A 12,897-nucleotide genomic window follows, 5' to 3' on the forward strand; every position below is an offset into this window, starting at 1 on the left:
AACTTTACATTAAAGTTCAAGGCCGATTAAAGCTGTGAGATGCCAAATATGACAAAATAAACCCCACCCAATACACGAAGTGAATTGTTAATTTTCCATTTAAATGCAATATCATTTTAATATGATAGAAAAGAATTTTTGAAAGGCAAACTACTAATACGCACTAATTAGTTTTACGTAATGTGTTTTATCTTAAGGAAATTAAGTAAAACAACACTTTTGAAAATTCATTTGGCCAATACTGTTCTATTATTTTAAAGAATTCAAAGAATTTTTTATCGCTTTAGCGATTTCCTTGAAAAATTTTTGGTTTCCACCTGAAATTTTGGTCAAACATGTCGCTACCCGCTTTACGAGCCGTCACTGAAGGTTTGAATTTTATTTTTATATGCAACCAACCAAACATCAATAAAACACTAGAGGAATTTAAAACGTCCAGGAAATGCAAGACGAAAATAATTGAGTAAACAAAAACTGTTTGTGGCTTTTGTTAAAAATTTGTAAACGTTTTACATTTTTTTTTATTTTATTGTATAATTGGTTACATGTGTTGGCTTTTAGAAAAAATTTAATTTCATTATTGTTTTTTTATAGAATGATTATCTCGAAAATTAAAATAGTTTTTAGTGAGTTTTTTTTGTATCTCAATTTTTATTATCAACCAAACATCAATAAAACACTAGGATTATAGAGGAATTTAAAACGTCGAGGAAAAAGACGAAAATTGAGTAAACAAAAACTAGTTTTTGTTATTGATTTGTAAACTTTTTAATATATTATTTTTATTTTATTGTATAATTGGTTACATTATTGTTTTTTTTATAAAATGATTATCTCGAAAATTAAAATACTTTTTAGTGAGTTTTTTTGTATCTCAATTTTTATTATTTTTATACCGACTCTCTAATTTAGATATTGCTGTGGGATCTGGTGGAAATAACTAAAGGTTGGTATTGCTGATTGAATAGAAAAGAGATGGAGATATACGTATGATCATCTGTCACCACTATCACCAACCATATCACTTGTCAGGTTATAAATTATGATAACCGTGAGATAATGTAGACTTTACAATCGATAACAATCTTGCAAGGTAGAAAGTATAATGCGGAATTCAGTTTTTATCACCTTTTTCTCGTCCCGATAATGTTTTGTTCATAAAAGGTGAGCGTGATTATTGTTTAAACAACCGCTAACAGATGTGTTAGAAAATGGATCAAAATAACCGCGACAATAAAGACAGGAACATAGATTGGTCCCGCTTTGGCCTAGGATCAGAAACAGCTCAAAGGGTCCGTGCAAACACTAGTGGTTTCGTTGATTTATCTAACGATTATGGAGCTGGGGGCCACCAAGCATCCGGTGCTAACGAACTCTTCGCCGAGGAGCAGGTACTTGTCATAGTAAGCCCCCACAAAATCACATTGATTCAATTTAGGGTGACGTCCCTTGGTGGAAATCAAACTTTTTCATATCACAGCCAGTTCTGTTTGGCACTTGGGACGGTGTTTTCACCTCATGTCTCATTAACATTTTTGGGGTGATTGTGTTTCTGAGGTCGGGATGGATTGTGGGCCAAGCTGGCGTAATCAGTGCAGTATTAATTGTTTTAGCAACTGGTAATTAAAAAAAATTCTTACTCATTTAATCACATAATTTTTTCCAGTGTTTATTGCTCTTATCTCGGTATTGTCAGCAGTGGGCATCTGCGAAAGATGTCGAATTGAAAGTGGCGGTGTTTATTTTGTGATAGCACACGTACTTGGGTCAAGATTTGGGGGCTCTTTGGGGCTACTGTATTGCTTTGGCCAGGTATTAATCTTTTTGGGAAGCACAAGTTTAGTTGAAATTTTAGGCCGTAGGTTGTGCTTTAAATGTGCTAGGTTTTGGGGAATCAATGGCTGAATTGATAGGTTTTGGAGATTCCAAAATCGCAGTTAGGGTTATTGCAGGGGCGGCTGTTTTACTCTTAAGTGTGATTAACGTTGCTGGCGTTAAATGGGTCATAAAACTGCAATTTATACTTTTGTTAATACTACTTTTGGCCGGATTGGATTTTATGGTTGGCAGCTTTGTTCATACTGATGTCGGTAAAGAAGGTAACTTTGATCAATTAACACCTCGTTTCATTTTTCATTCATTTAGAGAATGGTTTTGATGGTTGGTTGGGAGGCAACTTGCATGAAAATTTATGGTCGAGTTACAAGGATGGTTATAGTTGGTTTACTGTATTCGGGGTGTTTTTTCCAACCATTACGGGGATTTTATCTGGGATTAATATGAGTGGAGATTTAAAAGCGCCATCTACAAATATACCAAATGGATCATTGGCTGCTATCAGCACTGGAACTTTCCTTTATTTAGTTTTTGTTGTATTCCTAGGGGCGACTTGTCATAGAGACGTTTTATTGACTGATTTTATGATCGCCGCTAAAGTTTCTGCCATTCGTGTCTTATTATTGGCTGGGCTTTATGTCTCCTCAATGTCCAGCTGTTTGGGGGCTATGTATGGGACTCCAAGAGTCTTACAATCAATAGCTTTAGAAAATGTCATTCCAGGAATCAGTATTTTAGGAATGGGGGTAACCACAACTAAATTCCCGTGCACCAAATTCTGATTTTCTATTTTTTAGAGAGGACCAAATAAAGTTCCCCTATACTCAATGGCAGTTGTTGCAATTGTAACACTGACATTTATAATGATAGGGGAAATAAATACGTTAGCACCAATTGTAACAATGCCTTATTTACTGACATATGCATGTATAGACTATTCATATTTTGCTTTAGCCCAAACTTTTGATATACAACATCAAAGAGAACAGCGATTTGATCGTCCGAAAATCCACCAAACATTCAGTGTGGAAACCGATGACGACCTCGACCGCCTGTTTCCCGAACGCACAAGACACAAAACTCTTCGGGTAAAAACACAAACCCAAAAAATCACATTTTAACCAACCCAATTTAGGGAGAATCCAACTCAGGTTCGCCTAGCAGCCCCGACGATAACATCGAAACGACACCCATCGCCCCAAAAACCCACATTCACTCAAAACCGAAAAACTGGTACTCCAACTTATGCAATCGGTGGTTTTCACTTTTCGGTGCTGCTTTAAAAATCATAATCATGTTTCTCGTAAACTGGGTTTATGCAATTGCTTGTATAAGTGCTGTATTTCTTGTATGGTTGTACATCGGGACTGCTAATCCAGCTGTTAAGCCCGGACTAGCCTCAGAATTTCGCTTTTTCAGATGGCTGAAAACGGTCATTTTGAGATGCATGGGGTAAAATTATTCAATGGGGCCTTAATTGGGACTAACTTTAACTTGTAGGAAAAGAGTCTATGACTACGAACAAATCGTTGTTACCCCCGTCCATCCAGGCCTTGATGTGACCTCATCACAATTAAATGAAGATAATGAAGATTTTTCAAATCGCCGACGTTATCACCAATCAGCCACTGTGCACGGCCATATGGTGGCCATAGACGACTAATCTGCCTCATTTTACTTAACAACACTAATTGTATATATTTTTGTAATTATGGACTTATCAAGATTAATGTTGGAATTATAACCGTTATTACCAGTCTTTTTTATGACACAACCTATTTTATTATTTAATTTATTTTCAATATAATTTAATGACAAATAACCGAGTTTCATTTACGTAGCAAAACAATCGAATTAAATTTGTGCAAAATTTTTACCGGTTTTTGTTGCGTGCGTAAGATAAAAAACATTAAATCGAAAAATTTATTTATTTTCTAGTGTGTTCGGACTGGAAACATGCGTATGTGATAAATTAATGATTTCTTGGAATCTAGTCAAAAATAAAATTTTTGTGGTTGCTTAAATTTTGAAAAGTTTCAGTCTCTTCTGATTTTTTCGAAAAAAAACATAAATTTGTGAAAAAATTCTAGCCAATGAAAGGCCATTTCGCAGTCCCCGTGATCACCTCATGGCCTTCCTTTCTCTCTGCGTCTGTCATAAATTTGTAAATACCAACATTATTTGCAATAAAAAATAAAATAAACAAATTTGTACATGACGACAAATAATTTTAAAATTAAATTCGAGTAAGTCCTTGTCAAAATTTGTTTAGTCGTTTAGTGACAAAAATTCGGTGGAACGCACAGCCGGTCGCGCTGCGTTTCGGAAATCTTTAGGTTTGTTGTCAGAAATGACATTTGACAGAGTGTAAATGTTAAACAATATTTTTGAGAAATTGTAAATTGGTGTTTTGCAATAAAATGAATTCGACAAGTTTGTACGTGACGACGAACCAAATAATCTTGAAGTCAAATCCGAATAACGCAACCACTTGGCAGGATTTGTATCGTCTAGTGCCGTACTTGCGGAATTCTTTATGTTGTGTTGTTTGTGGAAATTTGTTAGTGGACCCTTTAACTCCAAGTGTAGGCCGTTGTCAGCACCACCTTTGTAGAAGATGTATCGGGGGACGTAAAAAAATAAAGCCGGCATGTCCGTGGTGCAAAGATTGTAGTGATTACACCGACAATAAAAAGTTACGAATTCTCCTCCAGTGTTACAAGAAAATGTGTATAGCTTTAGTGAAGTCGGGTATATTTAAAAAATTGTTGGAACAGGCGTCGAAAACACAGACTGCGACGGGGGTTGAGCGAGGTGCGGGGAATTTAATAGCGTTGATAAAGGAGGGTGCAGCCTTTCAGGACGACTATGAAAGTAAAGGGGGGCTGCCGAAATCAACCTACAGCATCCTACCCTGCGTCTACACAAACTCCTCCACACAAACACTCCAATTGTCAAACGTAAACAATTCTAAAAACGTTATTAACTCTGATTTAAACAAGAATAGGACTTCCTTATACTCAGTTATGTACGCTGGTACTGGAAATAAAATCACCATTAAGCGAAAATCAAAGGAAATAACCGAAAGTAAACCAAAGACACTCCAAGTCAAAAAAGACCTGAGCGAAAAGGTAAAACCCATGACCCCATCATACTTTTCTACAATTTTCTTTTAGTCAGTTTTTAAGAAACCACCAGCTAAATGTTCAACAAAGCCAAAAAGGGGTTGCAGATGTGGTAACGCGACTTTAACACCTGGAAAATTGACATGTTGTGGGCAAAGGTGCCCCTGTTATGTTGACAGCAAAGCCTGTGTTGAATGTAAGTGCAGAGGTTGTCGAAACCCACACAGACCAGATGGAAATAAAGTAAGTAAATATTGGCGGCAATAATCAATGAAATAATTTTTTTCACTTGTATAAAAGAACTGAAAGCCAATTGCTTCTACTAATAGGTCAGGCCTCTTGTACCTCAAATGCAACAAGTACAATATCAATTACCTCAAAATTGCTCGCAACCAGTCATAGAACAACAATTATTATCTAATCTCGAGATAGAAAATTTCAAAGTGGATTCCCAACGCACGTATGACCGACGCCTCAACCAACCACACACCACATACAATGGTTCATTTTAGTTACTTTTACTTATTATTGTTGGTACTGAACACTCTTATTTTAGATGAGGCCGACGACGATGATGAGATTTTGAACGAAGACTCGGAAATCGTGGTGGATGTTTGACCTTTGAAACTTGTTCAAATTTTTCTCACCTAACGTCTAGTTTATTTGCTCGAAATAGTAAAATATTTTTGTATTTAATACAGCAATATGTCCGAACATTCAAAGTCTCTAGATTTATAGGAGAGAGATGGACTGCTGCTTAATTTCTCATTTCTAAGTTTATAGATGACATTTGTGCAAATAAATTGTCATAATACACCCGGATTTTATTTTAAAACACTCACCCTGTAAACAACGCTTTTTTCAATTTTAAGTTTCAAAGCCAACTAGCGCAAAAAAGATTTGAATTTACATGCGCATACGCAATGGCATTCAAAAGTTTAGATTTATAGATTATGCTTAATTTCTAAACTTACCGATCATTTGTGCAAATATCTAGTCATAATACAGTAATACACCGGAATTTAACAGTTTAAAACATAGTTAAACACTCACCTATGTTGACACAGGACACATTTTTTAATACTAATTTCAAAGCTAACTAAGGTAAAAAATTATTTGAATTTATATGCGCATGCGCAACAGGATTGTTAATAAAAGTTTATTTAAAATTTTAATAACAGTAAGTGCAGACGGGGACATTTACCCGACCCAAACAATAATAAACACTATTTTTGCAAGTATTTACCGAAGATAACAAAAACAAATTAAGTTTTGAAATGTTGCACATGCGCACTAGAGATATCTGTAGTGTTTCAAAAAAAAGAATGAGTGACAAGTGACAGTGACAGCAGTTTGACAGTGACGTTTAGTGCGATAAAAGGGCTTTAAAAAACGTAAACATGTTTGAATCTTCCGTCAGTATTATTTTCCCTACAGTATGATTAAATAAGTGTGATGTATCATTTAAAGTTTTTCAAGCGTAAATTACTTCTACTTCGACTTTTACATAATGTCTGATGATTTACACAATTCTGTACTTTTGAGCACATTCTCGAGTGGCAATAAGAAATATCGAGTGATTTTTCATAAAGGGACAATTGTTTGGGGCAACGGCAAACCACCGATCGGTAAAACCCGAAATTTTGAATGAAATCAAGTGATTTAACATTTCTAGAACAAGAATCTTTACCTCTTGAAAATGTAATATCAGTGCAACACAATTACACAAGAAGTCGACATCCGTCAGACGGTGAAATTCAAGACCCCAATCATTTCACAATAAATTACGCGAAAAAAGATGAAGAAAATAAATGGAAACACCACTCGCTAACTCTGGGCCATTCTGACCCTTTGCAAGTCTCCTCGTGGGTGAAAACGTTGCAAAACCACCTCCAATGTAAGCCTTCCAGTCCCACTCACGTAAATCAACTCAAAAATTGCAGATTTCAAGCGACCGAAACGACTGCTCTTATTCGTGAACCCCTTTGGGGGCAAACGAAACGCGTTGAAAATATACGAAAAGTACGGCAAGCCCTTGTTTCAAATCGCCGGGGTTGATGTCACGGTCAATATCTCGCAGAGGAAGAACCAAATTCGCGATTTTGTCCTAAACCACAACTTGGAAATGTTTGATTCAATCGCGTGTGTGGGGGGCGACGGCACAGTGTCGGAGTTATTCAACGGTTTGGTACTTAGGGAGTGCAAAACTTTGGGGATTGACGCGGATGACATTGAACAGGAGTTGCCGAAACCGAAGATCCCCATCGGGATTATTCCAGGTGCAATCCCGGTTTTGGGGGCTTTAATCATGGCTTGTTTTAGGGGGGAGCACCGATACGATCGTTTATTGTTTGCACGGGACCATCGACCCGACGACTGCTGTCCTAAATATTATTTTCGGGGATACTTTGGGGCTAGATTTGGTATCGGTTTACGATGAAAGCAATTTGTTAAGATTGTACGCTAGTGTTTTAAGCTATGGGTATTTAGGCGACGTTGCTTATCACAGCGATAAGTACCGGTGGATGGGTCCTAATCGTTATAATTATTCAGGTGAGTTCGTAAACAAGTCAGAGTTCACCTTGAACTGGCCGTGGCTAAATCGTGTGTGCTCTTATCTCAATAACAATATTTTTATTTACTTTATCATTGGGTTATCAGATCGTGACTTCGATTAATTTTCAGTATTTGCAGTTTAGAAGGGGGAAAATTAAATGATTGTGACCTTCGCAGGAAAGTCGCATCGCATCGTTCATAATAATTATTTCCCGGATTTATTTTTATAAAATATGTTAATGTTCAAGGCGAATACAGGTCGTGCGAAATCACCGACAAAAATTCACTATTATTAAAACTGGGCCCGTAAAATTATATTTTAAGCGTTTTTACGATAAATTGTCTATTTTTACGATTTTACTACCGCTCATTCAAAAACTCAAAAAATTCGAATTTTTTAAAACTTGACATAATAACGTTTATGCACTTTTTTTGAGTCTTTAAGACCTCTAGAAATGTAAAAAACGTTAAATGGATCAATTTTAAACTTGAATTTTTTTTTGATTTTTGTCGAGATTTTGGTCGATTTTTGGCACCCGGGGCGGTCTATTGGCAATAACTCCAGACTTATTGGAGGTAATTTCTTATATTTGGTACCGTTGGAGAGAAAATTTAATTTTCTATCATAAATAAAAAAGATCAGTGCTCTACGGTGAATAGTTATCGAGAAAATTTCTGATAAAGTCAAAAATATCGAGAATTTAAATCCGACTATAACTTCAAAACTACTACGAATTTTGCAGTTTAATTGACGCCAATCGATTCCCCGGAACATTTTACATGGGTTTGCGTCAAAATATTATATCATTGAGGTATAGTTTTTTCGCAATTTACCAATTAAAAAAAAAGGAAAAACTTGTTAACACTAGTGTTTTTGAACATGTCTCAGATTCAAGTGAAATCTCATCCGATAGATTTTGACGCGCTGATTACGAATTTGCCAAGCAATTTGCGCTATCTCCTTTAGTTTCGCCGTAATCGGCGTTTGAAAATTTAATTTTTTTTTGTGAGATATTGACTTGGCTTTAGCGTCAATCGATAGATTTTTTTAGGCTGATTACGATGGTGTTGAGCTTTTTGCCCTAAGTCTAATAGTTTGGTCGTAATCGTCGTTCAAAAAGTCAAAATTTTCAAAATTGTGAAACTTTAAACTTTAAAACTTTTGACTTTATTACTCAATATCTCAAAAACTATGCATCGTAGAGTATTTTAAAATACTAGTTGCATCGTGTTCAGCGCGTAATTTTACGTCTAGAAAACCATATTTCAAGCGTTTTTACGACTTTTAGGAAATTGACTATTTTACGATTTTACTACCGCTCACCTTGAAAAACTCAAAAAATTCGTAATTTTTTAAACTTGACCCAATAACGTTTTATGCATTTTTTGAGTGTTTAAGACCTCTATAAATGTAAAAAACGTTATATGGATGAATTTTAAGGTTAATTTTTTTTTTGATTTTCGTCGAAATTTTGGTCGATTTTTGGCACCCGGAACGGTCTATTGCCAATAATTCCAGGCTTATTGGTAACAACCTCTTATGTTTGGTACCGTTGGAAAGCAAATTTAATTTTCTATCATATACGAAAACGACCAGTGTTCTACGATAATTAGTTATCGAGAAAATTTGTGATAAAGTCAAAAGTATGGAAAATATAAATCCGCTTATAACTTCAAATTTTACAGTTTTCTTGACGCCAATCGATTCCCTGGAACATTTTACATGGGTTTACGTCAAAATATTATATCATTGAGGTATAGTTTTTCCGCAATTTACAAATTAAAAAAAAGGAAAAATTTGTATATAGAGCCTATACTTTCTAGCCTTATTCCATATTTACCATATTCCATATAACCATATTTCAAGCGTTTTTACGACTTAAGGTAAATTGACTATTTTTTTTGACGATTTTACTACCGCTCACCTTCAAACACTCAAAAAATTCGTAAGTTTTTAAACTTGACCCAATCACGTTTTATACATTTTTTTTAGTCTTTAAGACCCCTATAATTGTAAAAAACGTTTTATGAAACAATTTTAAAGTTGATTTTTGTTGAGATTTTGGTCGATTTTTGGCTCCCTTCAGATTCGATAGATTTTGATCGGTGTTTAAAAAGTACAAATTGACAAAATTATGAAACTTTAAATGCGTTTTTCTCAGAAACTATAAGATTTAGAACAAAAAGCAAATAAATATTAAAAAAAATGTCATAAATCGAAAACTATAAGCCCTAAGTCAAAACGGTTTGTATCCGGTTAATCATGCATATTGTGTCAGTTTTTGATAAGATTAAAAAAAAATATTTTTTTTAGTTATTTATCACTAAAAAAATTATGAATTAATTAAAATTGTTGTGTCCACATGTGAGTCAATAGCCTCGCAAATAACTCGCAGTCGTTAACCGGGGTGATTGACTCAGTGTAAACAAGGTGTTTACGTCGTAAATTTCAGGTTTCAAAAAGTTGATGGGTAACAGAGGTTACGAGGGTGAAGTGGCGTTTTTTTCCGAAGTAGGCGACTTGAAAAGTTCGAAATGTTACGAGAAATGCGACCGTTGTCTATCCAGAAGCAGCAATTGTGATAAAACCGAGAAGGAGTGGAGGACTTTGAAAGGGAAATTTTTCATGATCAGCGGTGCTAACATAACATGTTCGTGCAATCGCAGTCCTCGGGGAATCGCACCTTACAGTCACTTGGGTGACGGGAATGTCCACTTAGTTTTAGTTCGACATACTTCGATTTTGAATAATTTGAAACTGCTATTACGCTTGTCGAGTAGTAACCAGGCTGTTGATGACTTGCCATTTGTTGAAACTTACTCTGCTAGGGAATTCTGCTTTCGGGCTATCAACGGCCCCAGCAGGTGGAACTGTGATGGAGAAGTGCAGCACCAGACGAATATTCGTGCAAAGTATGTCGTATGTCAATCCAGCACTGAATTTTTAACTTATCTGATTTTTTTAGAGTACGTTGCCAATTGCTCACGATTTTTAGCCGCGGAACTCCCAAACCAATCGAAACCACGAGAAAATGCTGTGGTTGCTATTAAACCTTAGCTGCCTTATGTTAATATTAGATTCAGTATTGGTCATTGGTTGTGTAACGGAAAATTATATTTTATAATTATTGTATAATTGCTCACACAAGGTGATATGAACTTGACACATTATTTTACGTCATTCCAATTATGTATATTTTTTTATTTTGTAACAGTAACAGTATTTAAATGTTGAGGCCGTCTATACTTAAAAATTATTGCTCTATATGTTAGAGACTGACTTCATTCCATGTTTGTGGCGAAAATAAACAAATTATTATTTTTAAAGATGTTTTATTTAAATCTTCAACAGGAAAATTGACAGTAGATTGGCGTCGTTAATGAATTACCTAATTCAAGAGGTTGAAATTGTTTAAAGGCCAAAACTGGCAACGTACACTGACAAATTCAAGAAATGTTACAACAGTGATTATGTTTGAGGTAGTAAAGGGTGTAATTTCTTCGATTCGTCCCTTTTCATCCTCCCCAAGTCGATTGATGCCGCTGTGGGGATCCCCAAAGGTAAGGCTAGGAGTTCTTGCTCAAACTGCATGATATGTTCAGCTTCAACTGCAAAAAACTGAAAAAGATGCACCAAAAACCGAAAATTTACCCAAGATTCGATGAATTTTATTGCCATAAGCCAAATCAGCTTGGTACGCCACGACAAAAGTCAGGGGTACCATCGGAAGCAACGTGATAAATTTTCCTTTATAAGGAAAATACCTGTAACTGATAAAAAAAACACTAAGTTTTTGGCGCTAAAACGACCTTACCCGACTAACGCCCCCGCAAGGCTCATCAAATAGAATGAGCCGTACCAGAAAAAAAGTTCACGAGCCTTTGCTATTTCGAGGGCCACCAAACGGTCCCGCATTTGTTTCCTGATTTGTACTTGACGCTCAATCTGAAACTACAATGACAAACCAAGAACCAAGCAAAAGACCTACTTTAATGGTGTTCATTTCGGTGATAAAATCCTGATTACGTTTAAAATTCTCTTCCATGTTGACAGTGAAGTAATTTCCCATTTTTGCGGATTTGTTTGGGTTAGTCGAGCGCACACTGAAGTTGTAATAAATTCTATTGATCTTCTGGGGATAAACTGAAACTCACCACCACGCACTGTGACTAAAAATCTTTAAATAATAGTTTGTGGTTTAAGTCGCAATTTGTTTTGATTTTTAGGTGTGGAAACGGAAACTACTGTTTTCGCGTGGTTGGGTTTTGAAAATTGTCAAATTGTGATATTTTTGAGTTTGGCGGGTGGTGGTGCGCGCATGCGTGCGGCGCTGCAGGTCGACAACGTTAACGGCGAGACGGCGAACTAAAATCTGGGAATATGAAGGTTTCGGTTGCTTTCCGCCTCTAAAAAGTCCCGATTTTGTGTAAGTGTTTTATGATGAGTGTAGTTGTTTGCATTTATTGAAGAAGTAAAACATTTGCTTAAAATTAGTTAGTGGTGTGGTCTTTCGCTTCGAGAAAATCGCAAAGTTATCGGTTCGATAAGGAAAAATGGCAGCCTTACCACGCAGAATTATAAAAGAAACGCAACGTTTAATGCAAGAACCCGTGCCCGGGATTAGTGCAGTACCCGATGATAGTAACGCCCGTTATTTTCACGTTATTGTGACCGGCCCCGAGGACTCCCCGTTCGAAGGGGGCTTGTTTAAGTTAGAATTGTTTCTTCCCGAAGACTATCCAATGTCAGCACCGAAAGTGAGGTTTATTACAAAAATATATCACCCGAACATCGACCGGCTCGGCAGAATTTGTCTAGATATTCTAAAGGATAAGTGGAGTCCCGCTTTACAAATTCGCACTGTGCTGTTATCAATTCAGGCTCTGCTAAGTGCCCCCAATCCCGATGATCCTTTAGCGAATGATGTAGCGGAATTGTGGAAAGTTAATGAATCGGAAGCTATAAGGAATGCCAAGGAATGGACCCGCAGATATGCAATGGACAATTAAGTGGGGTCCTTCTAGGGGAAAAAGCAAAAGTAATAAACATAAATATTCTACTTGTTTTTATATTCATTATTCTTTTCGTGTATACTTTAAGTTAGCTCTTGGTGAAGTAGAATTACTATGTTTTTTACTGTTTCATTGATATAAACAGAAATACAATGTGAGAATACATTTAGGATTATTGTTAATTTATAATTACATTGTATATTGTCTCTTGCATTCTTTGTTTCCAGATAAAGTTTATTTAAATTATTTAATAATTCACTTAATTCCTCCTTAAACCCTAATGGTTTTCGTTCGTTTTGTGTTTTTCTTGAGTTCGTATTGTTTCAGTCTTATGTACAACTTAGCAAAAAAACAAAATATTCCATGC

At 35.8% G+C, this 12,897-nt stretch overlaps 5 protein-coding genes across 7 annotated transcripts; 4 read left to right on the forward strand and 1 right to left on the reverse strand.

The window, feature by feature from the left end:
* The first annotated feature begins 959 nt into the window (after window positions 1-959).
* On the forward strand, window positions 960-3,655 carry LOC123006866 (solute carrier family 12 member 8). The gene is made up of 8 exons (XM_044401748.1): window positions 960-1,391; window positions 1,439-1,619; window positions 1,667-1,812; window positions 1,856-2,090; window positions 2,146-2,582; window positions 2,634-2,924; window positions 2,972-3,288; window positions 3,337-3,655. Exons 1-8 carry the CDS (start codon window positions 1,212-1,214, stop codon window positions 3,497-3,499), a joined length of 1,950 nt encoding a protein of 649 aa, XP_044257683.1. The 5' UTR covers window positions 960-1,211; the 3' UTR covers window positions 3,500-3,655.
* Window positions 3,656-4,185: 530 nt separating this feature from the next.
* LOC123006461 (E3 ubiquitin-protein ligase MSL2) lies at window positions 4,186-5,771 on the forward strand. The gene is made up of 4 exons (XM_044400957.1): window positions 4,186-4,967; window positions 5,013-5,204; window positions 5,291-5,462; window positions 5,518-5,771. The coding sequence occupies exons 1-4, from the start codon at window positions 4,257-4,259 to the stop codon at window positions 5,577-5,579; spliced, it is 1,137 nt and encodes a 378-aa protein (XP_044256892.1). The 5' UTR covers window positions 4,186-4,256; the 3' UTR covers window positions 5,580-5,771.
* Window positions 5,772-6,297: 526 nt separating this feature from the next.
* LOC123006205 (ceramide kinase) lies at window positions 6,298-10,844 on the forward strand. The gene is made up of 6 exons (XM_044400504.1): window positions 6,298-6,589; window positions 6,637-6,858; window positions 6,905-7,240; window positions 7,284-7,514; window positions 9,971-10,430; window positions 10,484-10,844. The coding sequence occupies exons 1-6, from the start codon at window positions 6,472-6,474 to the stop codon at window positions 10,566-10,568; spliced, it is 1,452 nt and encodes a 483-aa protein (XP_044256439.1). The 5' UTR covers window positions 6,298-6,471; the 3' UTR covers window positions 10,569-10,844.
* LOC123006206 (plasminogen receptor (KT)) lies at window positions 10,762-11,773 on the reverse strand. Of its 3 annotated transcripts, XM_044400506.1 has the most exons (5): window positions 11,673-11,773; window positions 11,507-11,621; window positions 11,333-11,463; window positions 11,170-11,288; window positions 10,762-11,126 (listed from the first exon to the last, which is right to left on the reverse strand). In XM_044400506.1, the coding sequence occupies exons 2-5, from the start codon at window positions 11,585-11,587 to the stop codon at window positions 10,987-10,989; spliced, it is 471 nt and encodes a 156-aa protein (XP_044256441.1). In that variant the 5' UTR covers window positions 11,588-11,621; window positions 11,673-11,773; the 3' UTR covers window positions 10,762-10,986. The 3 variants fall into 3 exon arrangements, with proteins under 3 accessions (XP_044256441.1, XP_044256442.1, XP_044256440.1); XM_044400507.1 differs by having other exon boundaries at window positions 11,170-11,282; window positions 11,507-11,767; XM_044400505.1 differs by having other exon boundaries at window positions 11,507-11,767.
* Window positions 11,774-11,868: 95 nt separating this feature from the next.
* On the forward strand, window positions 11,869-12,776 carry LOC123006818 (ubiquitin-conjugating enzyme E2 N). The gene has a single exon (XM_044401628.1). The coding sequence runs from the start codon at window positions 12,072-12,074 to the stop codon at window positions 12,525-12,527; it is 456 nt and encodes a 151-aa protein (XP_044257563.1). The 5' UTR covers window positions 11,869-12,071; the 3' UTR covers window positions 12,528-12,776.
* Window positions 12,777-12,897: the final 121 nt, after the last annotated feature.

Source organism: Tribolium madens, unplaced genomic scaffold (genome assembly GCF_015345945.1).
Source record: "Tribolium madens isolate multiple individuals breed KSU strain unplaced genomic scaffold, Tmad_KSU_1.1 Scaffold_2;HRSCAF=44;Tcas5.2_LGX, whole genome shotgun sequence".
Lineage (NCBI taxonomy): Eukaryota > Metazoa > Arthropoda > Insecta > Coleoptera > Tenebrionidae > Tribolium > Tribolium madens.

What these genes read in the sequence shown, in the direction of transcription:
- LOC123006866 (XM_044401748.1), top strand. Translation starts at nt 1,212, where the DNA reads ATGGATCAAAATAACCGCGACAATAAAGACAGGAACATAGATTGGTCC. An exon ending in AACTCTTCGCCGAGGAGCAG is followed by an intron (nt 1,392 to 1,438) that starts GTACTTGTCATA and finishes GATTCAATTTAG; the next exon opens with GGTGACGTCCCTTGGTGGAA. An exon ending in ATTAATTGTTTTAGCAACTG is followed by an intron (nt 1,620 to 1,666) that starts GTAATTAAAAAA and finishes AATTTTTTCCAG; the next exon opens with TGTTTATTGCTCTTATCTCG.
- LOC123006461 (XM_044400957.1), top strand. Translation starts at nt 4,257, where the DNA reads ATGAATTCGACAAGTTTGTACGTGACGACGAACCAAATAATCTTGAAG. An exon ending in AAAAAGACCTGAGCGAAAAG is followed by an intron (nt 4,968 to 5,012) that starts GTAAAACCCATG and finishes ATTTTCTTTTAG; the next exon opens with TCAGTTTTTAAGAAACCACC. An exon ending in ACAGACCAGATGGAAATAAA is followed by an intron (nt 5,205 to 5,290) that starts GTAAGTAAATAT and finishes TTCTACTAATAG; the next exon opens with GTCAGGCCTCTTGTACCTCA.
- LOC123006205 (XM_044400504.1), top strand. Translation starts at nt 6,472, where the DNA reads ATGTCTGATGATTTACACAATTCTGTACTTTTGAGCACATTCTCGAGT. An exon ending in CAACGGCAAACCACCGATCG is followed by an intron (nt 6,590 to 6,636) that starts GTAAAACCCGAA and finishes TAACATTTCTAG; the next exon opens with AACAAGAATCTTTACCTCTT. An exon ending in GTTGCAAAACCACCTCCAAT is followed by an intron (nt 6,859 to 6,904) that starts GTAAGCCTTCCA and finishes CAAAAATTGCAG; the next exon opens with ATTTCAAGCGACCGAAACGA.
- LOC123006206 (XM_044400506.1), bottom strand. Translation starts at nt 11,587, where the DNA reads ATGGGAAATTACTTCACTGTCAACATGGAAGAGAATTTTAAACGTAAT. An exon ending in CTTGCGGGGGCGTTAGTCGG is followed by an intron (nt 11,289 to 11,332) that starts GTAAGGTCGTTT and finishes TTTTTTTATCAG; the next exon opens with TTACAGGTATTTTCCTTATA. An exon ending in TAAAATTCATCGAATCTTGG is followed by an intron (nt 11,127 to 11,169) that starts GTAAATTTTCGG and finishes AGTTTTTTGCAG; the next exon opens with TTGAAGCTGAACATATCATG.
- LOC123006818 (XM_044401628.1), top strand. Translation starts at nt 12,072, where the DNA reads ATGGCAGCCTTACCACGCAGAATTATAAAAGAAACGCAACGTTTAATG.